At 41.0% G+C, this 20,617-nt stretch overlaps 2 protein-coding genes across 4 annotated transcripts in view; one reads left to right on the top strand and one right to left on the bottom strand.

The window, feature by feature from the left end:
- Ide (insulin degrading enzyme) overlaps positions 1-3,373 on the bottom strand; it is an 88,230-nt gene extending 84,857 nt beyond the window's left edge. Inside the window, exon 1 of one of the 3 annotated variants that reach the window (XM_013362147.4) lies at positions 2,884-3,373. In XM_013362147.4, coding sequence (XP_013217601.1) covers positions 2,884-2,981 — 98 coding nt within the window. In that variant the 5' untranslated portion in view covers positions 2,982-3,373. The remainder of the gene's footprint in view (positions 1-2,883) is intronic. The other 2 variants (XM_005333731.4, XM_078038060.1) reach the window with 2 other exon arrangements.
- Positions 3,374-19,506: 16,133 nt separating this feature from the next.
- Positions 19,507-20,617, top strand: part of Kif11 (kinesin family member 11) — a 51,355-nt gene continuing 50,244 nt past the window's right edge. Inside the window, exon 1 of the mRNA XM_005333730.5 lies at positions 19,507-19,902. Within this exon, the coding sequence (XP_005333787.1) occupies positions 19,826-19,902 (77 nt within the window). The 5' untranslated portion in view covers positions 19,507-19,825. The remainder of the gene's footprint in view (positions 19,903-20,617) is intronic.

Raw genomic sequence — 20,617 nt, 5'->3', positions numbered from 1 at the left:
ACCCTGTCTCAAAAAAAGCTGGGGATGGGGCTGGGGTTGTAGCTCAGTGGTAGAGGACATGCCTAGCACATCTGAGTCGCCACTGAGTTAGATCCTCAGCACCACATAAAAAATAAATAAGTAAAAATAAAGGTATTATTTCTATGCACATAAAAATAAAAAATAAAAAGATATCATTCATTAAAAACAAAAACAAAAACAAAAAACCTGGGGATGTAGCTCCGAGATATAGTTCGAGAAAGCCCTGGGTTCAATCCTCAGCACTGTAAGAAAAAAAAAAGTGTGTACTTGATCTTGAAGCAGTGCAGAACCATTGGTGGTGGCTTAGCAAGATACTGGCATGGGGAAAGTGGTATATTAGTAGGATTAATATGACAGTGAGGATAAGGATTAAATTATGGAGAGACAGAAGACTGATCCTCAGGTATCTCAAGTGGTTGCCAGGGAATGGGCTATTACCTCCGTATTTCCTTAACAGTTCAAATAATTCTACACAGTCCCAATTTACCTAATGTGGCTGAACAGATGAAGATCTTTAAAATAAATTAATCTTACACATTTCTTTCTCAAGATATAAGACCAGAAAATAGATGCTCAAACACTGGCAAAGGAAGTATAAGTTTCTCATGCCAAACTGCTCTTCCTGTCAAATAGCTTTATGGTCATCTCCATTAACACATTCTTCCCACTATAGACAGTAGGATTAAGTTCCTTAAGATTTGACCATGCAGGGCTGGGGTTGTGGCTTAGTGGAAGAGCACTTGCCTCGCATGTGTGGGGCACTGAGTTCATTCCTTAGTACCACATAAATAAACAAAATAAAGGTATTGTGTCCATCTACAACAACAACAATAAAAAGATTTGGTCATGTGGTGCTTTCCTTTCTAAAACTATGTCCTGATGCCTTTGATTAAAACTGTATTTTCCTTAATACCCTCACTCATTTCTAGAAGGGAGCTTTCTAGATGGTTGATCTCATTCATTATGCTTTGAATCTTCCAAAATTCTCTCTCTGAGAACCCTATCTTGAAGGTATGATTGGTCAATCTATGTCATGAACTTCATCAATGAAAATGAAGCGCAGAGGGAGAAAGCCATAGACAAAATCTAATTATAACTAGAACACACAAATTATTTAGTTGTATAAAACTATTAAAACAGATACTTCCTTTCATACTACAAATTCTGTACGCTGGAGACAATATGAGCAAAGCCTAGTCTATCAATAGATGAATTTAGAACAAAAGAAAGCTTTCTGATCTGGAAGAGGACAGAAAGAGGCACCCTGCCTAGGCTAAATGGGCCTGCCACTTCTCTATGTCCAGGGATCTTTTCAAATGTAGTAGGATTCAGTGGCACAGTGGAGAATAGAGAAGGGAAAACAAATTCTATAGACTCTTCATTTGTATTAGTCCATCTTAGTTTTATTGCTACTCTCATCAGAGCCCAATGCAGTAAAATCTAAGACCCAATGGGCAGGTTTCTCTGCCCCAGGACTGTCTCTCTTACTCCCTTACATCCTGCACATAGCCACCAAAGATTCTAAACTACCGGTTTCATTAGATCACCCCAGATCAAAATTCTTAATGACGCCTTACCTAATACTCATTATTTTTCAACTACTTAATTGGGGTGAAAATTCCAATTAAAATTCAAGGCCCAGGCTTGCACTGTTTTACTCTTATGATATAGGACTTGTGTTCCCAGGGAAATTCTCTAAAGCTTCAACCAAATTAATCTGTTCACTGTCCTCCCAACACAAAATACTTGCACACCCAGATTGGACTACACCGACACCTGCCCACACTCCACCACCTGTGCCATTCCTTCAAAGCACAGCCTAGACCCTTAATCTATCTCTGCCCCTCACCATGCTCCTAAAGTACACACTGCCCATCCTGCCCACTTTCTAACACTTGTCAAACTCATTCTTTTTTTGCTGGCTGTACTTTCATGGCCTATGAAACCATTCCAACCAAGCCAGACCACATACTTACACAGTGTTATCACAGTGCCCTGCATTTATTGGTCCTAAACATTATTGATGAATGTCCGGAGGGTGAACTAATCTACTTCTACTCACAGTAAGGGGTATTTAGCGTTCGTTACAAGACTGAAAATTTGTAGTGCACACAGAGCAGCGCAGAAGTGAAGGGAGCACGCCACCGGAGGACGGCCAAAAACCCGCGTCCTAATCCTGGTTTTACCACAATCTCTGCAATCGTGGGGAAATCACACAATCTCCCTAGGCCTCGGTTGTTTCAGGTGTAAAACAACACAGCTGTTGCGGAGGATCCCAAGGTTATCTTTCGGCTCCCAAATTTCCCTCGACAGGAAACTCAACACTGTTTCCTCACTACCGCGGAGGGAGGCAAACTTTCACAGTTCAGAGCGCGGGCATTTCCCTCGTCCTGGACACAGTCCGCACGGGGAAAAGCTCAGAGCAGGGTGAGCATCGGTCTCCTCGGACTCCCCGGATTCCTTCACCTCTTGGCAAAGGAGTCCGCCTCAGGCTGCCGGCCCGTGACGGCAGACTGCCCGACAGTGGCGCGGCTCCTGAGGGCGGGCCGGGGGCACTCGGTTCGACCCCGCGCCCCGTGCACTTGTGGCACACGTCCCGTGTCCGCGGGTCACTGCCCCCCGTCTGCCCTTAGCCGCCCGAGAGACGCCCTCCACGCCTGGCCAGGGCCCTCGCTCCCGCCAGGCAAGCCGCCCTTCCGGGCCCTGGGGCGGCCTCAGCGCGGCCGTCCGCGCCCCAGGCCGGCGGGACCCGCAGCGTGAGGGGCGGCGGCGGCTTTAAGTGCTGAATCACCACTTTGCAACCCGAGCGCCAAACCACCGTGACCCGAGAGCCCCGAGGGCCCGAGCGCTCTGTCCACTTACCCACAGCGACGCTCCGAGGAGGGCAGGCGGGAGCCAAGGACGGAGCGGAAGGTGTTGGGTAGCGCGGGGTGCAGCAGCCACGTTAGCCGGTACCGCATACCCCGGCGCAGCCGCTGGGATCACGGCGAACGCTTCCTTCTGGCGCTGAGAGCCGGCCCTGCGTACTGCGCATGCTCACTCCTCTGCGCTGCGCCACCTCCCGGGAGCGGCCGAAGGTTTCCACTCCAGGTTTTACCTGGAGCCGGACAGGGAGGGGACTGCGGGGACCCACTGAGCCTTGTACAAACTGGCGGGCAGGTGGGACAGAATTTCGGCGGGGGAGCTTCAGAGGCCCACCAACCAGGCTTTCCTAGGCAGGGAGGGTCCCAGCAGGTCACACCCTTCGCACCTGCCAGGGCGTCTCCGTTGCATCAGTCTGGCTGTGGGGTGGAGCGCTCTTGAATACGGTGAGGGCACACACTGCAGGTTTGTCGAGGCACCCAATGGGCTGAGGACGCGGCCCCGGAGGTGTTGGAACAAAGTCCTTGGGAACCACAGCCTCACCGAAAATGAACCCTTGGCGGGCGCAAGGCCCTCGGGCTCCCTCTAGAGTGTGGAAGGAACGTGGGCCGCGAAAGCACGGACGCGCCACGACCTGACCCAGCTGGGGAGTAGGGGAATTCAAACCACAGGAGGTCCACGAGAGAGAGGGACCAGAACCCAGGGCTAAATTTCCATCCTGGGGAAGCTAGCTGTTCTCCAAAGAGGAAGGTGGGGTGGGACAGGCCTCAGCAAAACAAGGCTTTGTGGACCTTCAAATCCAGAGTAGAAATTACTACTCCCTACAAATACCACTACTGTCAGTCTACTTAAGGCATTAGTTTTAAGACAAGACTTTTCTCTGAGGGCTTCATGGTACTTTGCATCCACAAATAATCTAATGGTTGTTATAGATTGGGTGGTATTCCATTACAGTTTATAGGGTTGGAGATGTCTTTAAGGAAAGAATGAAGTTCAGAATGGTGATTCCCAGACTTGTGGACTTTCAAGTCTCTAGGCCCACTGAACACTGTAGCCAAACACAATGTTCTGAATCCTATTATTACTTCAAATAGAAATTTCAGAAGGGAGAATCACTTAATCTAGTTGGTGCTTCATAAGATACCCAGGGACCTATTTTATAATGTACTTCAACTTAAAGTCTAACCTTGAGCTGAAAACGGGTAAAACAAAAATTACTGCAAACACATGATTTTAAGAACTGTTAACATACTAGTCCCATTGCAGACCAGAAAATCATCTCAGAGCAGCTACTATGAAAGTGTTAATACAGACTCCCTGAAGGCACTTAATGCTATCTTAATGGAATCTATAAATGGGTTGGGTTAAGAGTGGATTAAATTTGTAGGTCCTGAAACATACAATTGGGGGTATCTTCTTAAGAAATAGAATAGAAATTAAAACTACAAAATTATCAATAAAACTATATTTTAAAAACAATAAACACTAAATCCAATTTAAGAAACAACAATATTTAGAAAGGGAAAATAAATCACAACTAATGGCTCAAGTCTGACTTATCTTTAGGTTATTTATTAGAAATGCTTACACATGGGCTGGGGATGTGGCTCAAGTGGTAGCGCACTCACCTGGCATGCGTGCGGCCCGGGTTCGATTCTCAGCACCACATACAAACAAAGATGTTGTGTCCACCGGAAACTAAAAAACAAATATTAAAAAATTCTCGCTCTCGCTCTCTCTTAAAAAAAAGAAATGCTTACACATACTGGACACAGAGACATGTCTAATCAGGGCTACTTCGGAGCTCCTGAAGCAGGAGGATCAAAAGTTCAAGGCCAGTTGGGTCAACTTAGGGAGACCCGGACTGGGCAAATGAATTCAATTCCCAGTACTGTCCGCGGGATGTGTGGCAGGAAGAAAGAAAGAAAAAATGCTTACATACAAATGCTTCCAAAGGGTTGGGGTATAGCTTAGTGATACAAAGTCTGTACAGCATAGCAACTTCCATCTCCAGAACAGCAACTAGCTTCTCCTCTTCTACTCTCTGTCTGGGGCATTGTGCAAATGAGAAAGCCATGACATAGAGATTAAGTAAGTTGCCTATAGTTGTTCAAAAATAGTAGAATTATAATTTGAATCCAGACTGTCTGATTGCAAAACCTGACTTTTTTCATTCATTCATTTGTTGAGTGAACAGCTATTTATTGAGTGCCTTCTGATTGTAAAAGTGCTGAGGATAGGGCAATGGTCCTGTCTTCATAGAACTTACCTTCCAGCTATTTGGTGGAGAAACAGATAATAATCAAGTAAGTGACGACATGATATGAAGAAAATGAAGAACAGGATAAGGGAATAGGAAGCAATGCAGTAGGGGGCTACTTTAAATGAGATGGTCAGAAAAGGCCTCTCTGAGGAGGTGCCATTTCAGGTAAGCCCAGAGTGATGATAAAAAGTGGATAGTGGGAGGATCTGGGGTGTAAAATTTCCCACCCTCACCTAACACCTAGTTGAGAAGTGGAAAATACTAATGGTCTGAAGTCATTCCTTGCCCCAGGTGAGAAAATTGGAAATATGAGTATTCTAACATACTTTAAGACAGATATAAATTGCTTCTGGTTCATCTGTGCTATAAGTCCCTTTGATTAGCCCAGTTAGAATAGAATCCACTTTAGAGCTGACTCAGGAGTTCCTAATGAATTGGAAAGGGGAAAAACCAAAATCCAGTGATGGCAGATTGCCACTTATTTCCTAATTGGTAACATTCATAAAAGTAACATCCTTTGAACTAATCTAAACTATTTTGTTATATGTTAAAAAATAAGTAGCCTGTCCTGGTGGCACATTCCTGTAATCCCAGCAGCTCAGGAGGCTGAGGCAGGAGGATCATGAGTTCAAAGCCATCCTTAACAACTTAATGAGGCCCTAAGCAACTTAGTGAGACCCTGTCTCTAAATAAAAATATTGAAAGGGCTGGGGATGTAGTTCAGTGGTTAAGTGTCCCTAGGTTCAGTTCCTGATACCAAAAAATTAATTAATCAGTTAATTTTTAAAAATTAAAAAAAATAAAATCTAGCCAGGCACTATGACTTATGTCAGTAATCCCAGTGATTTCGGAGACTGGTGCAGGATTTCAAATTTGAGGCCAGCCTCAGCAACTTTGTGAGACCCTGTTTTAAAATAAAAAAAAATAAAAAGGCTGGGGATGTAGCTCAGTGGAAGAACACCCTGGAATTCAATCCCAGTACTGCAAAAATAAATAAATAAATAATGAATAAATTTAAAAGACAAAAATTTAATCTGGATTGGGTAGTAGAGCACTTACCTAACATGTGCAGAGCCTAGGGTTTGATCCTTAGGACTAAAAAAACATAAAATAGAAAATAATCCTAGGGACCATTTTCTCATCTGAATTAGAACTTGACCTCCTTCTTTTTCTTTTCTTCACCATGTGAGGCAGAGAGGGCCCTAAGCACAGCTGTTTGCACAACCCCTGACTTTGGCTGCTGGTGACTCTCAATCCACCTAATATGCTACAGCCTATTTCCTCTCAATTACCATAGACTGTCAACCTTGAAAATAAATAAGTAAATAAATAAATAAATAAAATCTCCAGAATTCTGAATCTATCAGATCAAAATTTTGTCGCAGCTGGGCATGGTGGCACATACCTGTAATCCCAGTTTGGGAGGCTGAGGCAAGAGGATCATGAGTTCAAAGCCAGCCTCAGCGAGTTAGCAAGGCCCTAAGAAACTGTGTGAGACCCTATCTCTAAATAAAACACAGAATTGGGCTGGGGACATGCCTCAGTGGTTAAGTGCCCTTGAGTTCAATCCTTGGAACAACAACAACAAAAAAAATTGTGCTAGTAGCTAAAGAGAAAAGAGAATTAATTATGAATTGAAATTTAAAGTTAGTTTTCATTTTTCAACCTGTGTTTAACTGAGCATAGGTAAATTATCCTATGATAGTCACTGAAACAATGCTGGTCTGGGGTTGTGGCTCAGTGGTAGAGTGCTTGCCTAGCATATGTGAGGCACTGGGTTCAATTCTCAGCACCACATAAAAAATAAATAAAGAGCCACCAACAACTAATAAAATATTTTTTAAAAATCAATGCCCTTTAGCTTTTGCTAGATAGAAAGAAGACAATTCTCCAAAAGAAAGGACATTCCCAATGTCTTCTTATTTCTCATTGTGTCTTCTATGTGCCTAACATACTTATTAAAGAAATGCATATGATCCTATACTTAGAAGAGCCAAAAAACTCCACCAGAGACTTCAAGGGCTGATAAATTCTGCAAAGTAACTGGGTACAAAACCAACATAAAAAAAAATCAATAGTTTTTATACATACCAACAATGAATCTACTGAAAACTCAGGAAAATAATTCCATTCACAATAGCCTCAAAAATTTAAAAACCTAGGAATAAATCTAACCAAGGAGGAGGTGGAAAGGAGGTGGAAAGACTTCTACAATGAAAATTTTAGAGTACTGAAGGACAATATTCTTGGATAGACAGAATAATATTGTAAAAATGGCCATATTACCAAAAACAATATATTGATTCAATACAGTCTCCACAAGATACCAATGACATTCTAGAAAAAAGTTCTAAAATTCTTTTTTTTTAATATTTATTTTTTAGTTTTTCAGCGGACGCAACATCTTTATTTGTATGTGGTGCTGAGGATCGAGCATGCCAGGCAAGCGCGCTACTGCTTGAGCCAACATCCCCAGCCCCAAAAGTTCTAAAATTCTTGTGGAAGAATAAAATATCCAGAATAGCCAAAGCAATTCTTAACAATAAGAGCGATGCTGGAAGCATCACAATTCCCAACTTCAAATTATACTGCAGAGATACAGTAATAAAAACTGCGTGGTACTGGCATAAAAACAGACATATGCACAAATAGAATAAAATAGAAGACCCAGAGACAAACCCATACAGATAGTTATCTGATCCTGGCAAAGTGTCCAAAAACAGACGTTGGAGGAAAGATGGCCTTTTTAATAAATAATGCTAGAAAAATTGAATATCCAGGGGCTGGGGATGTGGCTCAAGTGGTAGCGCGCTCGCCTAGCATGCGTGCGGCCCGGGTTCGATCCTCAGCAGTACCACATACCAACAAAGATGTTGTGTCCGCCGAGAACAAAGAAAAAATAAATAAATGTTAAAAATTCTCTCTCTCTGTCCCCCCCCCTCTCTCACTCTCTCTTTAAAAAAAAAAATAAAAAAAAAAATAAATAAATAAAAAAAAAAAAAGAAAAATTGAATATCCATATGTAGAAGAATGAAACTTGAGTAGGGCATGGTGGTGCAGACATGCAACTCTAGGTACTGGGAGACTGAGCAATAAGCACTGAAGTTCAGGCTCAGTGTAGACAACTTAAGAGGGATCCTGTCTCAGAAACAAACAAGTCAGGGAATATAAGTCAGTGGTAAAGCACCCCTGGGTTCCATCAGCACAGTGGGGAGTGGGGATGAAACTTGACTTCTTTTACCCTGTACAAGTCAACTCAAAGTGGATCAAAGAAAGATTTAAGGCCAGAAACTCTACAAGTAATAGAAGAAAATATAGGGACAGCACTCCAATATGTAGGTGTAGGCATATCCTTCCTCAAGAAAACTCCTAAAAAAGACAACAAGAATTAATAAAAAAGGACATGGCATTGGGCTAGGGTTGTAGCTCAGCAGTAGAGCCAGAAAGACAAGAAACCAGACCCCAAAGAGTATCCATTGAATGGATCCATTTGTATAAAATTGAAAGCCAGACCAAACCAATCTATAGCCTAAGAAGTCAGGTTAGTGGTAGATGGGCACAGTGGCACATGCCTATAATCCCAGCTGTTTGGGAGGTTGAGGCAGGAGGAGTTCAAATTAGAGGCCAGCCTTGGCAATTTATCCAGACCTTGCCTCAAAATAAAAAAAGTAAAAAGAACTGTGATATGTCGTTACGGGCAAAGGTGTGACTTATGCCGTCAAGGCAGAGAAATAAAGAATGCCCACATGCTTCTGCCATTTTTCAACACTTTATTCACTCAAATCACTCAATACAATTTCACTCTATAGGTTTTTAATCAAGAAAATGACAATCCTTAATGCTGGGCGCTGCAATAGACAAAATCAATTCAAAGCCAACAATTCTAAGTTAATTCTAAGCACTGCAAACACACTTGATCACAACAGACTTATTATAGACATTCCCTCTGCATGCTAAGCTCAAGTGCCAGATCTGAAGTCTCGAGTCTTAGTCGATGCACACTCACTCAGACTGCAGTGATCAGGTCAGGAACTAATGGAGGCTTCTCCTGATATGGAGTTGGCTGTTGGCCAAAGAGATGGTCAAAAGGAGGGATCTCTGTCTTCACCAGGGTCAAAAGGCTGCTGTAGAGTTTGAGAGAGGTGAGGACAATGCAGAGGATCAGGAGGCGAAGAGAAGAGTTGGGATGTCAGTCCAGGTCCCCATCAGGCTCTCCAGCATGTGCATCACTGTCAGGTGGTCTGAATGTCTGTTGATTTGCTCCATCATTTATACTAAATTTGGGGGCTTCTGCTCCCCCTTTCAGTCCCTATCAGCTGTTACCAGGTTTCTTAGTGATATCTTTCATCTTGGAGTCAGGTCATATGGTTCGGTGATTCCGCGCTGATCTTACACCTCTGACATGTGACTTCACCCTGAATCTCATCAGGATTGTGGAAAGTGACTTGTTTTTATCAGGCTATGCCTTATTGACATATTAAAGAGCTCTGTAAACTGTGCCTGGTGAGACTGCAGATTTCTTTTAAAATGGAGTTGCTTAGGCTAAGGTTATCCTTACAGGATGTAATAGTGGTGGAGCACCCCTGTGTTCAATTCCCAGCACAGCTCTCACACATATAAAGATGTTTGTAGTTACCTGACTTAAGGTGGCAGTAATAGAAAGGGAGAATAAGGTGAGGGCCTTTGAGGTGTGCTTTATATGGGTGTGTACTGTTTTTGAAAATTAATTGAGGGGCTGGGGATGTGGCTCAAGCGGTAGCGCGCTCGCCTGGCATGTGTGCGGCCCGGGTTCGATCCTCAGCACCACATACAAACAAAGATGTTGTGTCTGCCGAGAACTAAAAAATAAATATTAAAAAAATTCTCTCTCTCTCACTCTCTCTCTAAAAAAAAAAAAAAGAAAAAAAAAAGAAAATTAATTGAGCTGTACACTTAGGATTTGTTTACTTTTCTGTTTGCAGTACCTCAATAAACTATCTAAAACCAGATAATCTTCAAAAATGCAAAACAGAAAAAGACATTAACCAAATTAAATGTTTGAGACTTATTTGAATTTATATTTGAACAAATCCATCATGAAAAAAAATCATAATCAGGAGGGATGGGTTTGTGGCTCAGTAGTAGAGCGCTTGCCTAGCATGTAAGAGGCCCTGGGTTCCATCCTCAGCACCACATAAAAATAAATAAAATAAAGATTAAAAAAATCATAATCAGGAAAGTAGGAACACATATATTTGATATAAAATAATCATGTTAATTTTGTGCAAAGGTTGTGTTTTTGTTAAAAGAATCCTTTGATAAACATCCTGAAATATGAAGAGATGAAATAATATAATGCTTGGAATTTGTTTCAGAATAATTTAGTAGATGAAGAGGTAGGAGGAAGTATGGATAAAACATTATTGATCATGAACTGATCATTACTGAAGCTAGATAATGGACATAGAGGTATTTATTATACTATTCTCTTTACTTTTTTATATATTTGAATTTTTCCATAATAAAAGGCTTTAATATATAGTTTTTAAGATGATAGTAATAAAATTCTTAAAAGCAACATAAATTTTTAAAAATGATTTATTAATTATGAATTTGCTTATTAAGAGTTTTCCTAAATGACTCATATTTGCTTAGTCTTTAAGGATAAATTTGAGTTACTTTATGAACAGTACTTGAAATACTATTAAAAAATCAATAATTCATATTTTTCCCAGTTAAGACTAGTCTTTTTTTATATATCTTTATTTACTTTTATGTGAGGCTGAGGATTGAACCTAGTGCCTCACCCATGTGAGGCAGGTGCTCTACCACTGAGCTATAACCCCAGCCCAAGACTGCCCTTGATTTATGTGTATAACAAATAGCCCAGGTCTTGCTTTCAATGTTGAGCATATACCAGAGAAAAGAACAACCAGGTTTCTAAATATACTATAGTAAGATAAACTGGTAAATTACTACTTACATAACTAAACATTATATTAAAATTATATTATAAGCATGATATTAAAATAATATTTGGGTAACCAGGGTGGGTTTTCCCGTTGTCCAACTTCACCCAAGTAATAATTCTAGGCCTTTTTTCTGTCGTTACTACTGTTCCTCAGGTGGGAACAGGCAAGGAAGATCTCATCATGTGTATTAAGGGGGCTAATGCATGTTAACAATGGAAGTGAGCACATGTTATAATTTAGGCGGAAGCTCAGCAAAATTTTAAAGAAAGAGGTCAGTGTTTGGGCTGTGGAGACCAGCCTTGGTGGCTTTTCTCACCAACTGAGTTGAAAAGTGGAGAGGGAAAGCCTTATGCTTTTTCTTCTTCACTTCTTGTTTGGGCTCCTTTCAGGATCTTCCCTTAAGAGCCTCTTCAAGAGTTATAAACAGTGAGTTATTATTATTTTTGCTTTACATTCAAATGGCAAAGACTTAATTACCCTTTGGTCTCTAAGGAAAGGCCCTGGGGTTTGGCAAAGAATAAAATTTTAACATCTTCTTTTGCTATGTGAGAAAAATATAAAGATAGAAAGCCACAGTTGTGGTTTGAAAGGTAAAAGGGAGAACAGGTGAGGAAAAAAAACAGAGGGGAAACATTAGTCACAAAGGTTTGGGACAGGAGAGAGTCTGACATGTTGCAGTTCTGGGGGAACTGGAAACCTTTCTCTTTCTCCCCCAATAACTTTGGCTAGTAAGATTCTGCTATTGGAAAGCTAAAAACAGTAACCAAAATCTGGAATTGGAGAAACTCTAGATGTTAGTGACATAGGGCCATTCTTTACAAGTTTGTAAGCAGTTCATGAAGTGTGTTTTCCCCTTAGTTTGTAAGCACATGTAGACATACTTACTGTTGTTTTCCTTAGCATTCATACTCACAGACAATTGGATCTAATATGACTCTGGCAATTATGAAAACTGATGGCAAAAGCCAAGTAAGTTATCAACTTTTCATTAAAGAATTGCACAGATGTTTTTCAAGAGCCTTACAAAATCACAAAATAGACATGAGGTTTATGAAGAATTTTGAAGGTCTTGTCAGAATGCTTAAATAATTCTGGATGTAAAACTGTATATCATTTATGATTTCATTTATTTAAAATATTCATGTAGGGCTGGGGATGTGGCTCAAGCGGTAGCGTGCTCGCCTGGCATGCATGCGGCCCGGGTTCGATCCTCAGCACCACATACAAAGAAAGATGTTGTGTCCGCCGAAAACTAAAAAACAAAATATTTAAAAAAAAAAAACTGAAAAGAAATACATCAAAATATTAGTAGTAATAATCATTAGGAAGTGGAAATCTAATATCCTATATATAGGAGTTCCAGAATGAAAGGAGAAAATGAATGAAATGTTCAATGAATAATGCAAAACCATTTCCTAGAACTGAAGGAAGTGTTGCCAGACTGAAAGGATTCTCTGCTCAGTCCACTGGATGAAAATAGATTTACACCAAAGCACTTTATTGCAAAATTTCTAGTCCAATCACTAGCATGAAATGCTCAGCTGTGAATAGGAATAATACCTAAATGCAAATTACTGATTTAACAAAAAATTGTAATATTGGGTATATGGGGTGGGGAAATTGGAGAGGATGGTAAACTAAATCCTCATCTACCAGAAGTTAATAATGCCTAAAACTGCCCAAAAGTAACAGTATTTCTTGCAAAGGTGAAAAAGCTAGAAAAAAAGAAGAGTTGAAAGTGGTTGCTTCAGGGGTAAATGCCTGGAGGCCTTGCATGGGATAAGGCACAGAACATATTTGTTGTTATAAAACTTTTAGAACTATTTTTAGAACTATATTTAAAAAACTATATCTATACCTTTATTTAGGATGTGGCTCAGTGGTGCAGTGCTTGCATAGCATGAATAAGGCCATAGGTTTGATCCCTGATACCTCAAAAAAAAAAAAAAACAATTTAAAATAACTTATATAAAAAATACACACTCTTGAAACAGAAATTCAATGGGTAGTGATGTTGCATTGGTAGAATCAAGGTTAACTACACTTAATGTACTAAAAAGTAATTTCTAATTGTGGGTAGACTTTCAAGAAATGTTGATTATTAGCCTGATTAGTTTGAGCTCTATAAGGACAGTAGAAAAGAACGTTTCAGAGACAGTCACCTGCTTACTGCGCAAAATTCTTACAAATGCCCATAAGACTCCAGTCATCTTCATTAGACTTAGTCTTGAGAGCCGACAATAATTTAGCCTGTTTTCAGGGGCTGGCCCATAGTCTGCACTCAATAAGCATATGATGAAAGTAGACACATGTGTACTAACAAAACAAACAAATAAAAAAAAAAAAGAAAAATTAGGTAGAGAAGACAAGTGTTAACAGGTTGGAATTTGTAATCAGAAAGAATTCTGAGTTTCTTTCCTGATACTTAATAGCTGTAAGACTACAATGTGCTTACTTGATCTGTTGATAAAATATAGAGTTTTTCTAGAAATTAAATGAGATATTATATATAAAATCTTTAACATAGTCTGACAGATAAGCCCTAGATTGCCGGGTTTCTGTTCTCCGACTAAGAGGCTCAGGGGTCACTCTAGTTAAACTGGGCTAACTGGGCTGCACAAAATAACCACACAAGAGACACAAATACCTTTTTCTTTGAGGTCGCTGTGACGGCTCCTCTGACCTTAAGGGTCTGCAGAAAGAGAGAGAGCAAGAGCACGCACTGACCCCTTTTATTGAGGAGAAGCTATTCAAATGAGGCAAGGGGTCAGGTTTCAGGGGGCTGAGTATCTTCATGATGTCCACTGTCAGCAGGTTGACTGACACCTGGGTAGGCCACACCCAAGGGCACAGTAAGAGGAGGGGACACACACAAGGCACTTCCATGGAAGATTCTATCCTAAACAGGGCAAGGGGTTATATTATAAAGGAACAGGTGAGCATAGCTTCACCCATGGGGCTGTAGCAAGACACACCCATTTCTGTGACTGAGCACCTCAACACCCAGCTGGGGAGTGTAACTCAGCCACCCATAAGGTTGGCCTCCCACACTAGATAACTGATAGCTATATTTATTATCAAATGGAAATTGAGTTCCTTGGTTTTTTATTTTCTTGAACTTCTGGCATCAATCCAAAAGACTGTTTTTTAAAAATCTTTTAAAAACAATTTATTTATTTATTCTAATTTGTTATACATGATAATAGAATGCATTTCAATTCATAGTACATATATAGAGTACAAATTTTCATGTGTCTCTGGTTGGACACAAAGTAGAGTAACAGCACTCATGTCTTATACATATACTTAGGGTAATGATGTCCATCTCATTCCATTATTTTCCTACCCCAAAACCCCCTTCCTTTCCCTCCTTCCCCTTTGCCCTATCTAATGTTCCTCTATTCCTCCCATGCCTGCCCCCATTATGGATCAGCATCCACATATCAGAGAAAACATTCAGCCTTTGGTTTTTTGGGATTGGCTTACTTTACTTACCATGATGTTCTCCAACTCTATCCATTTACCTGCAAATGTCATGATTTTATTCTCTTTTAAGCTGAGTAGTATTCCATTGTATATATACCACATTTTCTTTATCCATTCATCTACTGAAGGGCATCTAGGTTGGTTCCACAATTTAGCTATTGTGAATTGTGCTGCTATACACATCGATGTGGCTGTGTCCCTGTAGTATGATGTTTTTAAGTCTTTTGGGTATAAACCAAGGAGTGGGATAGCTGGGTCAAATGGTGATTCCATTCTGAGTTTTCCAAGGAATCTCCATGCTGCTTTCCATATTGGTTGCACCAATTTGCAGTCTCACCAGCAACGTTTGAGTATGCCTTTTTCCTCACATTCTTGCCAACACTTATTGTTGTATGTATTCTTTTTGTGGTGCTGGGGGTTGAACCCAGGGCTTTGTGCATGCAAGGCAAGCACTCTACCAACTGAGCTATATCCCCAGTCGTGTTGTTTGTATTCTTAACAACTGCCATTCTGACGGCAGTAAAATGAAATATTAGAGTGTTTTTGATTTGCATTTCTCTAATTGCTAGAGATGTTGAACATTTTTTCATATATTTGTTGATTGATTGTATATCATCTTCTGAGGAGTCTTTTCAGCTCCTTGGCCCCTTTATTGATTGGGTTATTTGTTTTGGGGGTGTTAAGTGTTTTTTTTTTTAATTCTTTATATATATCCTAGAGATTAGTGCTCTATCTGATGTGCGTGTGGTAAAAATTTGCTCCCATCCTGTAGGCTCTCTCATCACCTCACTGATTGTTTCTTTTGCTGAGAAGAAGCTTTTCAGTTTGAATCAATCCCATTTATTGATTCTTGATTGTATTTCTTGTGCTATAGGAATCTCATTAAGGAAGTCATGGCCTAATCAGACATGATGAAGATTTGGGCCTACTTTTTTTTTTTTTTTTTCTATTAGGCACAGGGCCTCTGGTCTAATTCATTGGTCTTTGATCCACTTTGAGTTTTGTGCCTGGTGAGAGATAGGGGCTTATTTTCATTTTGTTGCAAATGGATTTCCAGTTTTCCCAGCACCATTTGTTGAAAAGGCTATCTTTCTCCAATATGTTTTTGGCACCTTTGTCTAGTAGGAGATAACTGTATTTATGTGTCTTTGTCTCTATGTCCTCTATTCTGTATCATTGGTCTACAAGTCTATTTTGGTGTCAATACCATGCCATTTTTGTTACTATTGCTCTGTAGTATAGTTAAAGGTCTGGAACAGTGATGCTACCTGTTTCATTCACTCTTCTTGCTAAGGATTGCTTTGGCTATTCTGGGTCTCTTATTTTTCCAGAAGAATTTCATGATTGCTTTTTCTATTTCTATGAGGAGTGTCATTGGGATTTTGATGGGAATTGCATTAAATCTGTATAGTGCTTTTGATAGTATGGTCATTTTGTCAATATTAATTCTGTCTATCCAAGAACAAGGGAGATCTTTCCATCTTCTATGGTCTTCTTTAATTTCTTTCTTTAGTGCTCTGTAGTTTTTATTGTAGCAGTCTTTCACTCTTTAACTTATCCTCGGTATTTTTTTTTAGGCTATTGTAAATGGGGTAGTTTTTTTTGAGGCTATTGTAAATGGGGTAGTTTTCCTAGTTTCTCTTTCAGAGAATTTGAAAGACTGATGTACAGAAATGCCTTTGATTTATGGGTGTTGACTTTATATCCTGCTACTTTGCTGAATTCATTTATTAGTTCTAGAAGTTTTCTGGTGGAATTTTAAAAGTTTTGATATTTGCTAATTAGAAGAAGTTTGAGATTATTTTTGTGTCATGCTATTGATTTTTTTGATACCTGTGACTGATCCCAGGGGTGCTGAACCACTGAGCCACATCCCCAGAACTTTTTGTTTTTGAGACAGGGTCACATTAAGTTGTTTCGAGCCTCACTAAGTTGCTGAGGCTGGCCTCAAACTTTAGATCCTTCCACCTCAGCCTCCCAAATTGGTGGGATTCTGAGATGTGCCACCACACGGGGGCACTTTATACATATACATATTATTATTTTAAACTGTTTAACAACAATAATTATTATTATTGGTACTAGAGATTGAACTCAAGTACTCTTTACAACTGAGGTACATCCCCAAGCCGTTTTTCAATTTTTTCACTAAGTTGGATTTCACTAAGTTGTTCAGAGCTTTACTAAGAAGCAGAAGTTGGCTTAAATTTAGGACTGCTTGACTCAGCCACCAGAATCACTGGGATTACAGGTGTGATCCACCAGGAAGGGCAACAGTGATTATTATTTTTAAAAAATTTTTTTAGGGCTGGGGATGTGGCTCAAGTGGTAGCGCGCTCGCCTGGCATGCGTGCGGCCCGGGTTCGATCCTCAGCACCACATGCCAACAAAGATGTTGTGTCCGCCGAGAACTAAAAAATAAATATTAAAAATTCTCTCTCGCTCTCCTCTCTCACCCTCTCTTAAAAAAAATTTTTTTTAGTTGTAGATGGACAATACCTTTATTTTATTTATTTATTTTTATGTGGTACTGAGTGCCTCAAACATGCAAGGCAAGTGCTCTGCCACTGAACCAATATCCCAGCCCAACAATGACTATTTTTATCTCAATAATAAAGATAAGAAAATCAAAGCTGAGAGATGTTAAATAATTTCCTTGCAGGTAGGTACCCAATATATACTCATTGAACAACTACTGTGTGAGAGACTCCATTCAAAACACTCGAGGGGCTGGGCTGTGGCTCAGCGGTAGAGCGCTTGCCTAGCATGTGTGAAGCACTGGGTTGGATCCTCAGCACCACATAAAAATAAATTAATTAAAGGTATTGTGTCCATCTACAACTAAAAATGTTTTTTTTTTTAAGAGAGAGTGAGAAAGGAGAGAATTTTTAATATTCATTTTTTTAGTTTTTGGCTGACACAACATCTTTGTTTGTATGTGGTGCTGAGGATCGAACCAGGGCCGCACGCATGCCAGGTGAGCGCGATACCACTTGAGCCACATCCCCAGCCCCTAAAAATGTTTTTTTGTTTTTGTTTTTTTTTAATACTCGAAAATCAATAGTGAACAAGACAGGGTTCCTAATGAAACATATTCTACCCAGGGAGACAATGCAAATTACAGATTGTAGTGTTATAAAGGAAATAACCAGAGTCCTGAGGTAGAAAATTATAAAAGGAACAAGCTTTGGACAGGATGATTAAGAAAGAAAGTCCTTTTATCTTATTTCTGGTACTGGGGATTGAACCACTGATCTACATCCCCAGACCTTACTTTTTAGGTACTGGGGATTGAATCCAAGAGAGCTCAACCACTGAGTCACATTCCCAGCCCTCTTTATTTTAAGACAGGATCTCCCCAAATTGCTTAGCGCTTTACTAAGTTGCTAAAGCTGGCCTCAAAACTTGTGATCCTTCTGTCTCAGCCTGGGGAGTCACTGGGATTACTGGTGCATGCCACCATGCCAGGCCAGCTTTCTATTTTATTTTTTCCCAGCTTTGTGTTTTAAAACACCTTTCTTAGCCAGGCAACTTAGTGAGGATCTGGGGATGTGATTCAATGGTCAAACACCCCTGGGTTTGATCTCTGGTAAGAAAGAAAAGCTGACCTGAGATCTGAAGGATAATAATGAGTAAGCTATGCAAAGTCAGAGAGTTTCAGGCAGAGGGCACACTAAGTATAAAAAGGTCTGGATGCAAGACCAGTGGGTGGGAGTGTGTGTGTGTTGACACTTAGCTGTTTTGCATGGTAGTGAGGTATGGAGAAAGTGAATGAAGTTCATGGGATTGGCAAAAAAGCAGACAAAGGGTATAATCTGATTTTTATTTTTTAAAAGATACTTCCCATGCTGAGTGAATACAGGAGGGAGAGGAGAAAAGAGTAGAAATAGGGACACTTGTTACCCGAGAGAGCTGAAGGTTCTAGTTAGCACCAATTGTCCAGAAGAGAAAGATTAGGGTGGAGGTAAGGGGGTACAGACCTATGTCAGTGAGCCACCTAAACTATAAGCTGACAGACTGCAGAAGAGAGATGACCAGGGGCCTGAACGTTAGATGCTTAAGGGACATGACAGTTTTCTAGCGCACCCAGCCGTTACTTATGAGTCCCCAACAACAGCTAGGTTCCGGTGAGTTAGGTTCCTGGAACTGACTACCGCGTAGCGACAGATTTCAGCATTTCCAGACCCAGCGACCCACACTTTAACTGGGCGAATCAAAGACGCTCACAGAGCGCCTACAGAAGGCCGGAGGCCGCCCGAGACTGGCAGGCGCGGGTGAGCAAGGCATGCTGGGTTTTGTAGGCCGCTGCTGCGTGTTTGCGTAACCTCCTCCGGACGCCGGAGGACTGCGGTGTGTCCGGCGCTGCACCCGGGTTGTTCTAAAAATCACAAATCCACTCTTGCTTTCTTGTTTGGAATCATTTAGCGAGACTTCTTGTCTGCTAAAGGATAAAGTTCAGAGTCCATCCATGACACTCATCATGTCTATTTCATCACGATTGTGATAGTTTTACCTCTTAACACTTCCTAATTATTGTGGACTGTCTCCGGAAGTTCGGTTCGTTTCCGACTTCTCTTCTGTACTCCAATATCACTCTCTTTAAATTAAAAATTTCTTGTAATTACAACCACGGTCGGCCTTTCCTGTGCACTTACTATAAAGTGCTGATCTAAGCTACTGAGCCGCACAAGCTCATTAATTCTCACCATAACCTTCTGAGATGGCTACTATTATTTCCATTTTGTAGTTAAGGGAATTTTGGTTTAACAACGTTATGTAAGACCAAGCTTGAAGGTGACGCTTTGACCCCAGATCTCTCTTCCCCGACTACGAGTTCCGGGGGAGCGCGGACAGACGGGGTTTTCACTTTCCCGCGGGCCACGCCCCCTGGGGGGGGAAATCCGTCGAGGACGTCACGTCCCATGGTGCTTTGCGCGCCCGCGCTACTATTGGCTTGGCAAATAGGCTCCTGTTTCAAATTGTGGCGCCGAGTCGTTGCAGAGTTTCTGGGCAGTGACAAGATTGGGTATTCTGTCCGGCTATTGCGGGACAGGTCACCCACCGCCAGTCAGAGTCCTGGGTGGAGATCCGGGACGGCTAGCTGCGTGCGTCGGTCCTCCTGTCCGCGCCAGCAACCGGCGGAGGAGGCAATCACGCGGGCCCGCATAGGTCGCCGGACCTCTTCGAGCCTCACAGACCCCTAGTCCGCCGCCAGGCCTTGATTTTTTTGGCGGGGACAGTCATGGCGTCCCAGATAAATTCCTCCGCGAAGAAGAAAGAGGAGAAAGGGAGGAACATTCAGGTGGTGGTGAGATGCAGGTAGGAGAGACCTATTGGATTCTGAGAGTCGGTCTTTGCTGCTGTGCTCCCTCCTGCGCAGTTCCAGGAGAGAAGAGTTTTGTTTGCGTTTCCCGAGGGGATGCGGCTTACGGGTTTCTCGGTCTGTACATGGTTACGTTCTGCTCAATAAGAATTATACTAGTTGGTGTAAGATGTAAAGTAGGGTCTGTTTTTCAGGCGAAAAAAAGGATGCTTGTTACAGGTTATGGTTAAACTGCTATCCAGGAGAGTTTTTGATCATTGTTCTTTACGGGAAGGTGCGTTATTTTTGGACTAATATCGATAAAGACTTAGGTGTCAGTTTTATGCTGTTGCTACTCCATGCATTTTGTCAATTTAGAAATAGCACTGCATACCTACTTTGCAGATTGATTAGCGTTTATCTTGGGGTTATCTCCCATCACTTCGAAAAAAGAAATTGCTGACTTTCTTTAACTATTCTAGATGCAGTATCTTTTACATCTCTGTTAAGTAAACCTTGCTGAATTTTTTTTTTAGAGAGAGATAATTTTAAAAAAATATTTATTTTTTAGTTTTCGGCGGACACAACATCTTTGTTTGTATGTGGTGGTGAGATCAAACCAGGGCCGCACGCAACCCAGGCGATAGCGCTACCGCTTGAGCCACATCCCCAGTCCCAACCTTGCTGAATTTAAACATTACAAGTTACGTTACAGAAGAACTAGACAGCTTA

Source organism: Ictidomys tridecemlineatus, chromosome 1 (genome assembly GCF_052094955.1).
Source record: "Ictidomys tridecemlineatus isolate mIctTri1 chromosome 1, mIctTri1.hap1, whole genome shotgun sequence".
NCBI lineage: Eukaryota > Metazoa > Chordata > Mammalia > Rodentia > Sciuridae > Ictidomys > Ictidomys tridecemlineatus.
This window is presented reverse-complemented; position numbering and strand designations above follow the sequence as displayed.